We start from the raw sequence: 14,245 nt of genomic DNA, 5'->3' as shown, positions 1-14,245 counted from the left end.
ATTCCTTCAACAATTTTCCATGGATTCATTCAGTGATATCCCATGGTGTTCGTCTAGGAGGACGCCTCCAGAAATTCTAACTGTGGTACTTCAAAAATTATGCTACGGATTGTCTAGAGCTTTCTCCTGTTTTTTTTTGCTGGTATCTTTCCAGGCAATCTTCCTGGAATTCTTGCAGAAATTCCTTCGGTTGTTCTTCCAGGAATTTCTCCAGAGATTTTATCCAAAGGTTTCTCCAGAAATTCCTCGTGGAATTCCTGCAGAAAATCCTTTTGGCCTTCCTCCAAGAATACCTTAAACAACTCCTCCTACGGTTCTTCCAGAAATTCTCACTATGATACTTCCAGAAACTCTTCTAGTGATTCCTATATGAACTTATCCTGGCATTATGGCTGGAATTCTTCCGAAAAATCTTCCTGAGATTACTTCAGAAATTGATCCTGCGATGCCTTCAGAGCCTTCTTTATGGAATCGCATAGAGAATCGAGACATCTCTAGGTATTCCAAGGATTTTCGAATTCCCCCAGGCATTCTTGATAGTTTCTCTAGAAATACCTGTATAGTTTCCTCCAGCAATTTCTCCTAGGATTTCTGCCGAAATTTCCACATTGATACAGCCAAGAATCCTTCTAAGAATACTTCATGAGATTTTTTTCTTAAAAAGCTCTCCAGTGATCTATATAGGAATTTTAATTCACGATATTATATCCAAGGATTCCCCCATAAATTTCTCATGTGATTCCTCCAGGAATTCTTCTTGGCTTTCCTCCAAGAATTCCAGCTGGATTTCTCAAGCTATTCTGCTGTAGTTATCCAGCAGTTCTTCCTAGGACTCCTCCAGAAATTCTTACTGTAATACCTCCCGGAATTCTTCTAGGGATTATTTTGAGAAATATTCAGGGATTCCTTCAAAAACTTGCGGGAATTATTCAAGGCAATCTTCCTATGAGCCTTGCCGAAGTTCCTTCGGTATTCACTCCTGGAAATCCTAAAGATTTTTTTCATGGGATTTCTCCAAATATCTTTCATTCGATTCCGCCAGGAACTTCTATTAACTTTCATCCAAGATCCCTCCTCGGATTCCACAAGTAATTCCTGCTGCTTCTAACGTTTCAGGAATTTCAGACTCTAGTTTAATTTAAAAACACTTCACTAATACTTCACTTTTGCAAAAGAAAATAAAAAATGAATAACTCTTTTTAAAGAAAAACTAGAAAGGACGAGCAAATTCCGTTTAATTCTACTACTGTGCTTATCTTCGGACAGATAGGCCTATTTTGTCTGTGACTTACAGACTTCTTCAGTGTCAAGTGCTCGACTCAAGAAAAAGAGAGTCGATGAAGAGAAATCGATCAAGTCAGTTAGGCCCTTATGAAAAATCATTGTCGATTTGTTCACACGTCAAACACCAAAGAAAGTAGCAAGTACAAACCGATTATTAGCACCACCCAAAAAGTGTAACCGACGCTTAAAATTTCTAGCAGCGAAACGAACAAATGTATGCTGAAACTGGTGGAAACATATTGTGGTGTGACAAAAAATTTCTGCAGGGGGTCGAATACGGTGCAAAAAAACAATAAAAACTAAAAAAAAGGTATCTCCTTTTACAAAAAAGCAAAACAACCTGGAAGCCATTGAAACTGGCACCCCCTAGACACCCCCTAGGAAAAAATCCTAGATACGCCAATGGTCTATGGTTTATAATTCGAACCTGGTGACCTCACAACTGGATCTCGATGGTCGGCCACACACTACGAAAGGTCGGAGATGTATAAGAGCTGGATTGGGATCCGGCAGGACATCGCAGCAGAGGCATACCCAGGGGCTCATGGCGACGAAGCCATAACAAGGAAATCAAGGATGTCGATAGGAATCTGACCTGGGCCCATGTCAAGGCTAAAGCAAGCAGCCGCCCAGGATGGAGATCTTTTACGTGGGCCCCATGCACCCCCATAAATGCCAAGTAAGTATGTAAGATATTTGGATGCAGTGGCCACAGCTTTTGGAGTATTATGCGGGGTTCACCAATAGACGGCCATTAGACGCGTCGTGTGTGATTTAGTGCCAGTTACTAAGGTGGTCACCGCCGAGGATACGCGAAATCACGTAAAAAAGAGTGCCACGTGACTACACACCTGATTTGCCCCGTCGTTCGATTCGATGAACAGCGATTGAAGTTTCTGTTCCGTGGATGCACCGTTGTGGATTGACCCGTGACTCGAAGTGTCTAGAGAACTCCGCCCCGACAATACCCGGCGAGTCACCCTTTGCCCAACAAAACCATTCTTTTGGATATATTCAGTGTGGAGAAGATGTTTGGAGTTCAAAAATGGCAACCCAAATTCCAAGATTGCGGTTCAAAATCCTAGATGACGGAGTATGGAGAGCTATGGAGTTTTGATTTTGAAACCTTTCAATACGGATAGTATCTTCGTAGTGACTTCGGTCGGTTATTCAATCGTATGTGTTTTTTTTGTGTTCATTCGATCAAGCAAAGTCCTTCATTCAATTTGTAAGACGTAATGCACACTGTTTGATTTATTGAATAAGTAGTTGAAATGGATCTTACAAATATACAGCTGCATCATTCCATTTTTTGAATCCGGAGATTAAACCGTATAAAAATGACTATTATATTGTTATGCATTTTACAAGTATCGCTCTAACTTTATATGGCATAGCCCGATTCTGACAAAATTTGGAACATCAATAGACATAAGAACGTTACTCTGTAACTAGCGAGCCACGTCAACGGCTGTGTAAATGAAAAAGTTTAAGTTTGATTTACCAAATGTGGTAGGTTAAACGTACCAATAGTGGTGCAATTAGTAGCTCTTTGTAGTAAAATAATTGAACAGAATTGGTAATACCACAAAATAAAAAGTCTGAAAACAATGATCGGTAGCTTTTCATTTAAATTCGCTGAGAAAAATGTTAAAACCATTGTTTATTCCTGTTTTTCCTAATAAATCACTTATCATTGGTTCCTATAGTGGCGCATCCCATTGAATTATTATGAGACCCACCACTACAGGAACACTACCGCCACAATAGGTGCAAAGGAGCAAAATATTTAAGGAAAATAATTGTTTAAAATAGGTTTTTCGACCAATGCTGGACACAAAACTGAATTATTGTAATTAATTCAGTATAATGCATCTATTAAAAATGTAATTTGCTAGCTTTTTGGTCGAAATAGTGCTAAATTGCCACTATCACCACTATTGGTACTACCTCCACTAAGGGAGCGTTTACCCTATAAAGTTTTGTGTTTAACGAGTAAAGTGCAAAGTGACTAATAACTGTGTGCGACCCATAATTGTGCAATGAGTGTGAATAAAGTCTATTCGGAGTATGTGATTGTTAGTGAATAAAACGAGTGTATTTTGTGCCACACCAAACGACTCGAGTCGGCAGTGAAATACATATACCCAACGGAATCCCAATCCCAAGGCGGCCCAAGAATCGGATGCCAGGCATCCCAGGATCAACCAACCAGGACAATTTCCGGTACCGATTCCCAAGCTATCGTTCACATATATTAACATTTTTCATACATTAGCAAATGCTCACCCCGTTGACGTAGTACACGCGCATTGTGCTTGTCTGGGCTCTTAATGACCCCAATGCACGGCTAGGGTTAAGAAACCCAAGCTTGAAAGCAGATTCAATCCTTGTTAAGATATGAAGTCAGAAAAGCAGAACCATTCTGAAAAAAAAAACCACAAGAAGGGAATATCCCAAACTTTTCACTGGAGGTGATTCACCGATATCAAAAGGTGATTATTTGTGGTGATGATGAGCTCAAGAGGATTCTGAAATTAGCTTTTTTGCATTAGGCTGGTACAAGTAAGACTACACGATTGTTCATATGTAAAACAAATACCTTTTAAGCTTCAAAAGAATGCCCAGGGAAGTTGTATGAAACCTCAATCAACTAGTTATAAATAAGTGCCAAAATGCGGTATAAGGTACAATTATCTACAATCAGTGGAATTTGGACCGGTCTTATATGAACGCGGGGGAAACCCCGATCAGAAGACGCCTCAGGCAGGACTTATCAGCTGAATAGCGCTCTTTCTCTCTGCGCACCGAGGAACGAATCTCAGTGCTGACGGTAGCCAGACAGTTCAGTTTCCGACGAGTCGCGGTTCAGAGGTGAAAGAGTATGGCTTTAAGTCGCTTGTTCTATATTTGGTTGATATGCACTATCGGATTCGTTGGATCGATGCGTGTGTGAGAATAGTTGGAATGTACTGGAAGGAATAGTTTATTGATTGCGTGTTTCTTCGTAGGTGCGTATATCCCATGCCGGACGATTGACGGATTGCAAGGAAAATGTGTTCCGGTGACTAATTGCCAGTGGATCTTGTCGAAGGCTATGGTCGTTGGTGACGCACTTCAACGGAGTGAGTGCGACCATGCCTCTGATTCTACGCCTCTGGTGTGCTGTCCTAGGTGGCGAAATTCGGAGAAATGTGGGCAAGCTTTGAGTAACTCGGAGCACAGATCGTTTCCGTGGGTCGTGAGCATCGTTTATCGCGTGAAGAAGAAAACATTCTCCCAGAGATGCACCGGTTCATTGATCAGCAGTCAATACGCGCTAACAGTGGCACACTGTATTGTAGATTTGCAGTTTATATTGAAACCGTGAGTAGCTGCCGCTTACAGGAAAATCAGATAAGAACAATCAAAACATTATTTTCAGGTACAGTATTAGAGTGAGAAGAGATGTGAGCTACAAGGACTACGAAATTCTTCGGATCATAGTTTACCCTAACTACAATCGGTTTGACCTGAACAAGCATCATGATGTTGCCCTATTGAAGCTGGCTGATAAAGTAGAATTCGACAATTTTGTGCAGCCTATATGCTTGATCCGCGAAGAAGATCAACTTAGTTCACTGATAGAAGGACAAATGTTTACCATATTTTCCAAGGGTCCTCCGGAAGCAGGTAAGCAACCCTTGGGTTTAGGGTTTTATCCATATAGATAAATCAAGTTAAAGGCCTAATCCGAAACGGAGCCTTCGATTATTGTGTCCTATGCCTGAAAGGACCTGGCTAACCTTTCGTCAGTCGCGCGGATGACCACCACCACCGCCAACATCACTCTCACGCTGAGTTGAAAAAGCGAGATTTTTTCAACGTGTTGTACAAAATACAATGCGCGATCGCTTGAGGGTTAACCTAGAAGGATTTTTTTTATTGGCATGTGCCATTGCGAAGATATTTGACCTGAGTTAAGGTTGTCCCAAACCAACGCGATTTTTGACCGCGACAGCGATTTTGCAGGCGAAGATTCATCGGAGCCGAGCCTTGCATTTTCAAAAGCACAAATGGAAAAAAATTAAACATTCAATCACGCTGAAAATTTTATAGATAAATAATCACCAGTGAGTAATGAACCGTTCAAATTTTCAGCGCAAAGCGTTGTTCGGTTTTTTCAATATGTGCTTTTGAAGATTCGATGCGCGGCTTCAATGTTCACTCACGTGAAAAATCGCTGTCGCCGGCGACAGTCGCGTCGGTTTGGGGGAGCTATATATAAGCATATAATCAATCAATCAATCTGTATTCTAGAACAACTCTTCAAGCATCGTATTTTTTTTTCTTTTAGATCAAATGTCCCGTCAAAAACGACCTATCGAAATTCCACTGAGAAATGCGTCAGTTTGCGAAAAAATCTACAAACAAATTCGTGTAGACCTCTCTCCATCACAGCTCTGCGTAGGAGGGGATCCCGGCAAGGACTCCTGTCGTGGAGATTCCGGCGGTCCACTGATGATGGCCCAAGCATCAGCAGATTCTTCCTCTCGCGCTCGCTGGTATCAAGTGGGGCTTGTCAGCTTGGGCCCAGAGCAGTGCGGAGGTATGATTCCTGGCATCTACGTCAAGCTCGCCGATTACCAGGATTGGATCGAAGCAACCGTCGACGAGGTTGACTAGGCAACACGTCGCCGAGGCAACCGTTCATCCACAGATGTGTTCCCAGTATAGAAAATGGCTTCTAATTATAGCGTTTCACATAAGTAAACAAGAAAGTGCAAAAGTGCGTTCGATGCCAAGTGTAGACATGTGGAAATTGTTCTTGGAAAACACAACGTTCAATTCTAATCCGAGTAAAGGATAGCTCTATCTGTTCCAGATCAACGACAAAGCGAAACTTGTTGCGAAGCAGACAAAGCTCTGTCTCGATCCTGCTGAATATTCATAAGAAAGATGACAAACAAGGAATAATGTCGATAATGGGAAGTCTGCCCGGATTGGAACGTGTAAATGACTGCGGCTAATGATCGATGCAACTCACTGTGAAGCAGATTGGACGAAAGTAGAAATTATGGCAACATGTGTTGAATAGAGTGAAAAGTGAATGAACTATGGCAGTGTGTACTTAGATACCTTTTATGTAATTAAAATAATCAAGTGGTATCATTAAAACAGATAAGTTTGTAGAGTTAATAAAACAATCATTAAAATGTTTCGAGGCGTATTTAATACAATTACTATGCATTCAAATAAAGTGTTTTTTTTTTCTATTTAAAATAACTTATAACTCCATGGTTCGAATTCAGAAAGCTCATCAATGAACAACTAAGGAAGTGCTCATCGAACACTAAGTTGAAGAGAGACAATTCAAGTTCCAGTTGAAACGTAGAGCCACAAAAACACTAAATAAGATAAAACAAAACAAAAATATGAATGAGATGAAGAAAAATAAGGCGAAGAAGAGTTGTCATATTGATTTCAGTTATCTGTGAGAAACATAAACAAAAAAAATAACTCAATCTAAATCCAATCCAGATTCCAACCATAAAATTGATCTCACCTATACTGATCGACGTCGATGAATTCAAAATTGATGATTCATCGTTAACCAATCGGCGAAATGATTCAAAGGAAAAATTATAGCTCGCAACTGATTTGATTGTCTAATTTTCTTTGCGACCTGTTCGCAAGCAGTGCAATCGCGGTATAATCGAGAAAAAAAAGTGGTAATAACAGGAGAACAAAACCGAGGAGAAGAACGAAAATCGACACGTTCTCCTCCTTCTCCTCCCACTAATGGCAGTCAGTGGGTAATAATCACCATCAGCGGCAGCGAGTGGAGCGTGGTGCTAGAGCCAGCGGTTGGCTGACTGGTCCAGATGAAATCGAAATCAAATCAGTAATCAATTTCGTAATCTTCTGCACCGGCACTGACAGTCAGTCAGTCTTCGGATTGTGACGGCTAGGTGGGTCCTACTTTGTGGTGGATTTGCTGGGAGAACAGACAAAAAAATGAGGTGGTTACCAGTTGGGGATCCTCTATTATTGAGGAGAGTTCCTTTCCCTTTTACTATTATTGTTCTTCATGAGTCGGTTGGGAGTCGGATCAGCTCATCGGCTTGCTTGAAGATGTTTTGGTGAATACTTCATCAATGAATTTGATCTGTTGTTTTGACTGAAAGGTGGAAGTATCACAACGAAGAACACCTATATGTACTAGGCCCATCGTTTCCCAACCTTGGCTCTCGCGCTTTTCGTAGAACATTCAAAACGTGCCTGCAAGCTGCTGAGGGGCTAGAACAAATAAACATAGATCGTCAGTACATGGTGAAACGACCGTTCAGCCTGTCAGAGAACAGTCTACATCAATTGTGTGTTTTTAGACACTGGCAAAGACATCCAGAATAATATTCTCTGCCCCGCTGAAGTCGCCGGCCCAAGCAAAGCGATCCTTTGATCCGGGAGATAATTGGTTGAGTGGTTCCCACAGACCAGGCAAGACATCCCGCCGGTCACAGGAACTATCGAAACTCTCGGTGCCTTCTGCTGAGCAATATGGTACCAAGGTATCAGTGAAAGCAGATCCGCTACAGCTTATCATCACGTTGCCATCTTTGAGGCCAGCAAAGACACCGATGATGGATCAGATCCTACCCATTGACGAGTTGTCGCCTCCATACTTTTACTGAGCAACGATAGATTCGTAAAAGCAGAATCTTTTCCGCTAGAGTGCCTTCCGCTGATCAGTGAGGTGATAGGCACCAGCGAATCATTATTCTGATCAATAGGATGACCAGTTATTTGTGCTGCGTGCGAACCCTACATTAATGAGACATAGGGATTATCCACCTCCGTGAACAGGTATCACGGAAGGAGGTACATTACAATCAACCTGGAGATAGCGAAGGACGAACCGTCGAATGCGAGAGAACCATTCACGTGCAGGATGATTTGAACAGTGTACGGTTAGCGGACTGTATCGACCACGACGGAACAACTTAACGGAGCGGAACCACGGGGAATTTCGGAGGAATTTTAATGGTCTTCACTTAAAGGCACTTAGCTTTGGTTAACAAACTATATTCACTTTTTCTCTACATTTAAATTAACTAGCAATTAACAAAAATCGAGTATATAAACCGTTCGCGACGAACGCCAATTCAATTCTGAAAAACTTGCTCTCTGCGCGCTTCGTGCGCGCCAAATCCTCTTCTCGACGGCGCGCCCTTGGCGCGTCGGGCGCGTTGAATCCATCTCCCTCTCTCGTCGGCTGTGACTCGATGCGTTGCAAAATCCATCGCAGCAATCGGGTAATAAATCACGTTCAAAAAATTCTTCGAGCTGTCAGGATGCAGCCCGAACATCCACCCCCCGGCGGTGAATCAAGCTGTAGAATTATCCAGGATTGGAAGCGGGGCCAGCTTGTGAATTGGCCGCCGAAGTATTCCGGATCGAGTCCGGAGATCGACAACCCGGGTGAAGCCATCCGCTCCAGGAAAAACCTTATCGACGACTCCAATCTTCCAGACTTGTGGCGGTAAGTTATCCTCTTTGATCATCACCACCATTCCAGGCTGAACGTTGGCAGTCTTCCTGGTCCACTTTGTTCGTACCTGAAGTTCCACCAGGTACTCACGATACCAACGATTCCAAAAGTTGTCTCGTAGAAGTTGCACGTACTGCCAGCGGGACAGCCTGTTGACTGGTACCTCCTCGTACGTGGGTTCCGGAATTGCGGTCAATGGCCGATCAACCCAAAAATGACCCGGAGTTAGGGGTTCCGGATCCATGCCATCTTCCGAGTGGGCGTAAAGGGGCCGCGAATTCAGGAGGGCCTCGATTTGACAGAGAAGCGTCGAAAACTCCATCATATTCAGAGAAGCGGTGTTGCAAGTTTTCTTCAGGACGGATTTTGTGCTCTTTACACCTGCTTCCCAAAGGCCACCCATATGAGGTGCCCCTGGGGGAATCATCTTCCAACGAATCTCCCTTGGTTGACAAAATTCAAAAATCTTCTTTTCTGTTGCTTGCTCCTTAAACAGGTTGAACAACTCGTGCAATTCCTTCTTGGCACCCACGAAATTGGTCCCGTTGTCAGAAAACAGCTCTTCCGGGACGCCACGACGGGACACGAATCTGTGCAGCGCCGCGATGAATGCTTCAGACGTCAAGTTCTCAACTGCCTCGAGGTGGATCCCCTTGGTCACCATGCAGACGAAAACACAAACATACCCTTTTACCGGAGCAGCCTTCCTACCAGTTTGCTTAATGAAGAAAGGGCCGGCAAAGTCCAATCCCACCCTTTGGAACGCGGGAGCTCGATCACAACGGCTTGACGGAAGATCTCCCATGCGCTGGTCAGCTGTAGTCGGATTCACCTTGAAGCAGCGAACGCAGCTGCGAGTAACTTTGCGCACCGCAGAGCGACCGTGCAAAATCCAAACTTGTCTGCGCAAAGTTGCCAATAATGCGGAAGGTCCAATATGCAAATTTTCGCGGTGGACACATCGGATGTAACTTTCAACCACGGCGTTCCGGTGAGGCAGAATCCATGGATGTTTGGTGAGATACGGCAAAGTTGAGTGGCGCAGACGACCACCCACACGCAGGACTCCATCGTCGAAATAGGGGTTCAAACTCTTAAGATTTTTAGGAGACTCACCTGACTTCATCTTGGCAATTTCCTGGGCAAATTCTTGACGCTGCACTACCCGTACTATTACCTTCATAGCAGCTTGCATCTCGGTTATCGTTGGAAATGTTGATACCACCCGTTTCTCCTTGCTTTCTTTACAGTTCCAGCAGAAGCGCAGCACGTAGGCCACCACTCGCTGCAGCTTGCGGAAACTCTCGAACTTCTCGAACACAGGCAGCACTTCAGGCTCCACCATAGCGCTTGCGACTACAGTAGGCTTGAGCTCAGGAACGTCTTCGTCAGGCAACGGTGCCGGAGTGTCCATATCATAGTTTTCACTTTTCAAGAACGCTGGACCATTCCACCAAAGATCACTACTGGCTAGCTCTTCGGCGGAACGGCCGCGGGACACAATGTCAGCGGGATTGTCTGCAGTATTCACATACCGCCACTCAAAGTCATTTCCGTTAGAGGTAATTTCACACACTCTGTTTCTTACAAACACTTCTAACTGTTCGGGTTTCTTCTTCAGCCACGCAAGCACAATTTGATTGTCCGACCACAGTACCACTTGCCGGAACGGCATCTTCAATGTGGCTATCACCTTTTTCACCAAACGGTGCAGCAGTAATGCTGCCAAGAGTTCTTTGCGTGGAATCGTTAGCACTGATTTTGGCACTATCTTCGACTTTGCAGTCAAAATCTTCACCACATGGGGCTCTCCTGGAACCACCGATCTTATGTAGACGCAGGCTCCATACGCTTCCAGAGAAGCATCTCCAAATCCATGGATTTCGAAAGCGGAAGCCGTAGGCGCCACCACTTGACGAGGAATCTGGATCTTCTTTACATCACTTAAACACTTTAGGAAGTAGTTCCAACACTTTTTCAACTCTTCATTTAGTTCTTCGTCCCAATCGATCTTCTCACACCATATCTTCTTCATCAGCATCTTCCCGACGACGATCACTGGTGCAGCCAATCCCAGCGGATCGAACATGCTTGCCACCAACGACAGCACTTGACGCTTCGTGGGGTTCTCGATGTCCGGAGGCGGTTTGGCGACGAAGACCAATTCATCGGCAGACGGGTTCCAAAGCAGACCAAGTGTTTTGATCACGTCGTTGACCTCCATTTCTTCAAAGCTGACTAGCTCCTCGCGTTCTGCTTCCGGTATGGAGTCCATCAGTTCCGAGCAGTTTGAGGCCCACTTGTGCAAATGGAATCCTCCTCCCTCCAACATTTGGATCAACTGCGACTGCGCTTCTTGGGCATCCTTAATGTCGTTGAACCCGAAAAGCGCATTATCCACGTAGAAGCATTCCTTTACTATTTCTGCAGCCAATGGAAACTTATGGCCGTCATCCTTTGCCAACTGCAGCAACGCCCTTGTTGCCAAGAACGGCGCAGACGCCGTACCGTATGTAACGGTCTTCAGCTCCAACACTCGGAGCGGACTTGACGAATCCAACCTGAAGAATATTCTCTGCAGACGCCGGTGACTCTTGTCCAGTAGCACCTGACGGTACATCTTCGCCACGTCCGTCGTCAGGACATAGCGGGGAATTCGAAAACGAAGACAAATTTCATCCAGAGCGCATTGGTTCAACGGCCCGACCATCATTACGTCATTCAAAGAAAGTCCATTCACCTTGGCCGAGGCATCAAATACTACTCGGCATTTGGTCGTAGTATTCGACGGACGCAAGACGGCGTGGTGAGGCAGGTACCACTTAACACCTTCAGAATCTTCACTCTCCTTAATCTCTTCACAGTGCCCAAGCCGCTCGTAGTCAGCCATGAACTCCGCGTACTGTTGCTTCAAATCTGGATCCTGTGCGAACCTCCTTTCCAGAATGTAGAACCGCTTGAGGGCCATCGAACGGGAATCGCTTAACTCGGCAGCATTTTCCTTCAAAGGCATCTGGACAACATATCGTCCCGTTTCATCACGACGATGGGTAGCTTGAAAATGCTGTTCGCACTCTTCAGCCTCTGATGGCACCGGCACGCTCGAAACCTCCTCAACTTCCCAGAACTTTTGGACGGTACGATTCAACTCCTCAATTGTTAGTGAGTGCGAATGAACTATGGAACCATACATCGCGTCACCGCAAACACCTCCTACGACCCAGCCCAATTGGGTCTCGCGCAGACAAGGAAGATTGTCCGCCAGTTGAACCTCTCCAGACATAAGAAGCTTCAAGAATAACTGGTTACCTAGCAGCAAGTCAACCCTTCCCGATTGGTAGAACTGCGGGTCAGCCAGTTGGACACCAGGTGGAATTTCCCATTCCCGAATACTGACGGTCGAGGACGGCAAATCCGACGTAACCTTCTCAGACACCAAACACTTAACGTTGGCGCTGAATCCTGAATACCTTGACCGGATGTGAACAACACTGCTTCTTGAAACGTGGCTCTTGGTGTCATTTACCCCAGCAACGACGGCACTAGACGGACTCGTGTTCAATCCCAAAGACTCAACCATTTGCTTGGAGATAAGATTTACTTGCGAAGCACTGTCTAATAAAACTCGGCAGGGGTGGGTTTTGTGGTTTTTGTCAATAACATCCACCACTGCTGTTAGGAGGAACACTTGGTTGGGTAACACCTTTTCACTGCAGCAGCTGGCGGACGTGGCTTCTTCAGGTGGCTTCGGCTGATCTTCACTCTTCGACGGTTGGGTGGCGGGCTTCGGCTGCGGATCTTCGGAGACAGCTGGCTTCGGTTTCTCCTCTGCATGCAGCAGACTGTGGTGCCGACGCTTGCATCGGTTACAAGTCTTATCCGACGGGCAGCTGCTACCTCGATGTCCGCGCTTCAGACAGTTGAAACACGCATTACGCTCCTTGACCTTGGCCAACCGCTGCTGAACGGAAAGCTCCTTGAACTCCGGACAAGCAAAGTTGAGATGACCCTTACCACAAAAGTCGCACTTCGGATCCGAGGCTGTCGTGACTGCTGCAACTGATTTCTGGCTTGATCTGATGGCTCCAGTGGAAACTTTCGCTTGAGCTGGTGCTGTCTTCGTTGTTGGACCATCACACCTCTCCATGGTGAAGCACTCCTCCTTCAAGAACTCCATCATTGCATCATACGTGGGAAGCTCACCGTGCTTAACCGTATGCTCCCAGCGTCGTCGAATCTCTTTGTCCAAGGCCGCTGCCAGCACATGTACCAAAATCAGCTCCGAGACTCCTAGGAACTCCTGCTCCAAGAACTTCAGGCTCTCGACGTGTTTGGAGCACTCATCCAGCAAACTTCTTAGCTCGTCGTAGGTTCCCTTGGACATTTTCTTGAGGTGTAACAAGCCATGAATGTGCTTGTCGATGGCATGCCTTTTGTTCTCATACCGTTCCTCAAGAATCTCCCAGGCATGGTTGTAGTTCCCCTCACTAATGGTCTTGGCATCGATTATTCCAGCTGCACTTCCCGTCAAGGCCTTATCGAGGTGGTAAAGCTTGACGGCTGGGGGTTCGGGATTCTTATCCACCAGGTCCTTGAACATAACTTTAAATTTAGGCCAGCTTTCATAGCGGCCGTCAAAAGTGGGGATTGGGATTTTGAGGGGTTGATGAACAAGAATGGGAGCTTGAGCAGGGGCAAAGGTAGCTCTTGACGTAGGCATGGTGTTTGCACACCTGGCCAATTCCTCTTCCAGCTTCACGGATATTTCATCCTGAAGCTCGTCAAATTCCACATAGTGTTGGTCATGGCTGTCTCTGCTATCGGCAGGAACAAGCGCAAGGATTCGTTCATGGACCTCGGTGTACTCCTTCTGCACTGCCTCCACTTTCTTAACATAGTGGCGGATCTGTGCCTCACTTAACTGTGGCGCTTCTTCATCATCGTCAGGGAGGTTATTGAATAGGGGGCTATTTTATAACTCGAGTCGACCGTAATTTCATGTGACTCGATAGTTGTCGAATTATACAAAACGAGTTAGTCGCTGGATGTCGAGGAAATAGTCTAGCACAACGAATGCTCGACTCACTAAAACGACTCGATGAAAACGGTCGGCCACCTGTCATCGCACAGCAATCAGTGCCTGCTGCGCACAGCGATCAGACAGATTGATGTGAAATTTTGAATTTTTACCAACAGCATGGCTTTGTGCGCGTAGGGATTTTTTTTTGCATTTTATTAGTAAAACTACTCTAGAATATTCATTGGAATCCGTTTTAAACCCTCCATCAGTCGCGCCAAAAAGAGATACACGAGCGATCGCGTCGGGTATTCAGTACACGGCATACGCTTTAAATTATGGTTGCAGTACTAGATAGCATATTGGTGTATTAGGCAAAAATGTCCAGCTGATTATGAGTGTTTGGTAGCTTG

At 45.1% G+C, this 14,245-nt stretch overlaps 2 protein-coding genes across 6 annotated transcripts in view; one reads left to right on the top strand and one right to left on the bottom strand.

The window, feature by feature from the left end:
- LOC115266350 (protein outspread) overlaps positions 1-14,245 on the bottom strand; it is a 709,621-nt gene that overhangs the window by 288,272 nt on the left and 407,104 nt on the right. The gene's annotated exons all lie outside the window — the stretch shown is intronic.
- On the top strand, positions 3,921-7,888 carry LOC109427932 (CLIP domain-containing serine protease B15). Of its 2 annotated transcripts, none has more exons than XM_062851588.1 (4): positions 3,921-4,232; positions 4,296-4,650; positions 4,709-4,956; positions 5,621-7,888. In XM_062851588.1, the coding sequence occupies exons 1-4, from the start codon at positions 4,169-4,171 to the stop codon at positions 5,947-5,949; spliced, it is 996 nt and encodes a 331-aa protein (XP_062707572.1). In that variant the 5' UTR covers positions 3,921-4,168; the 3' UTR covers positions 5,950-7,888. The 2 variants fall into 2 exon arrangements, with proteins under 2 accessions (XP_062707572.1, XP_029728350.2); XM_029872490.2 differs by having other exon boundaries at positions 3,921-4,236.

This window comes from Aedes albopictus, chromosome 2 (assembly GCF_035046485.1).
Source record: "Aedes albopictus strain Foshan chromosome 2, AalbF5, whole genome shotgun sequence".
Classification (NCBI taxonomy): domain Eukaryota; kingdom Metazoa; phylum Arthropoda; class Insecta; order Diptera; family Culicidae; genus Aedes; species Aedes albopictus.
Note: the sequence above shows the minus strand (reverse complement) of the source record. Positions and strands in the feature narration are given on the sequence as shown.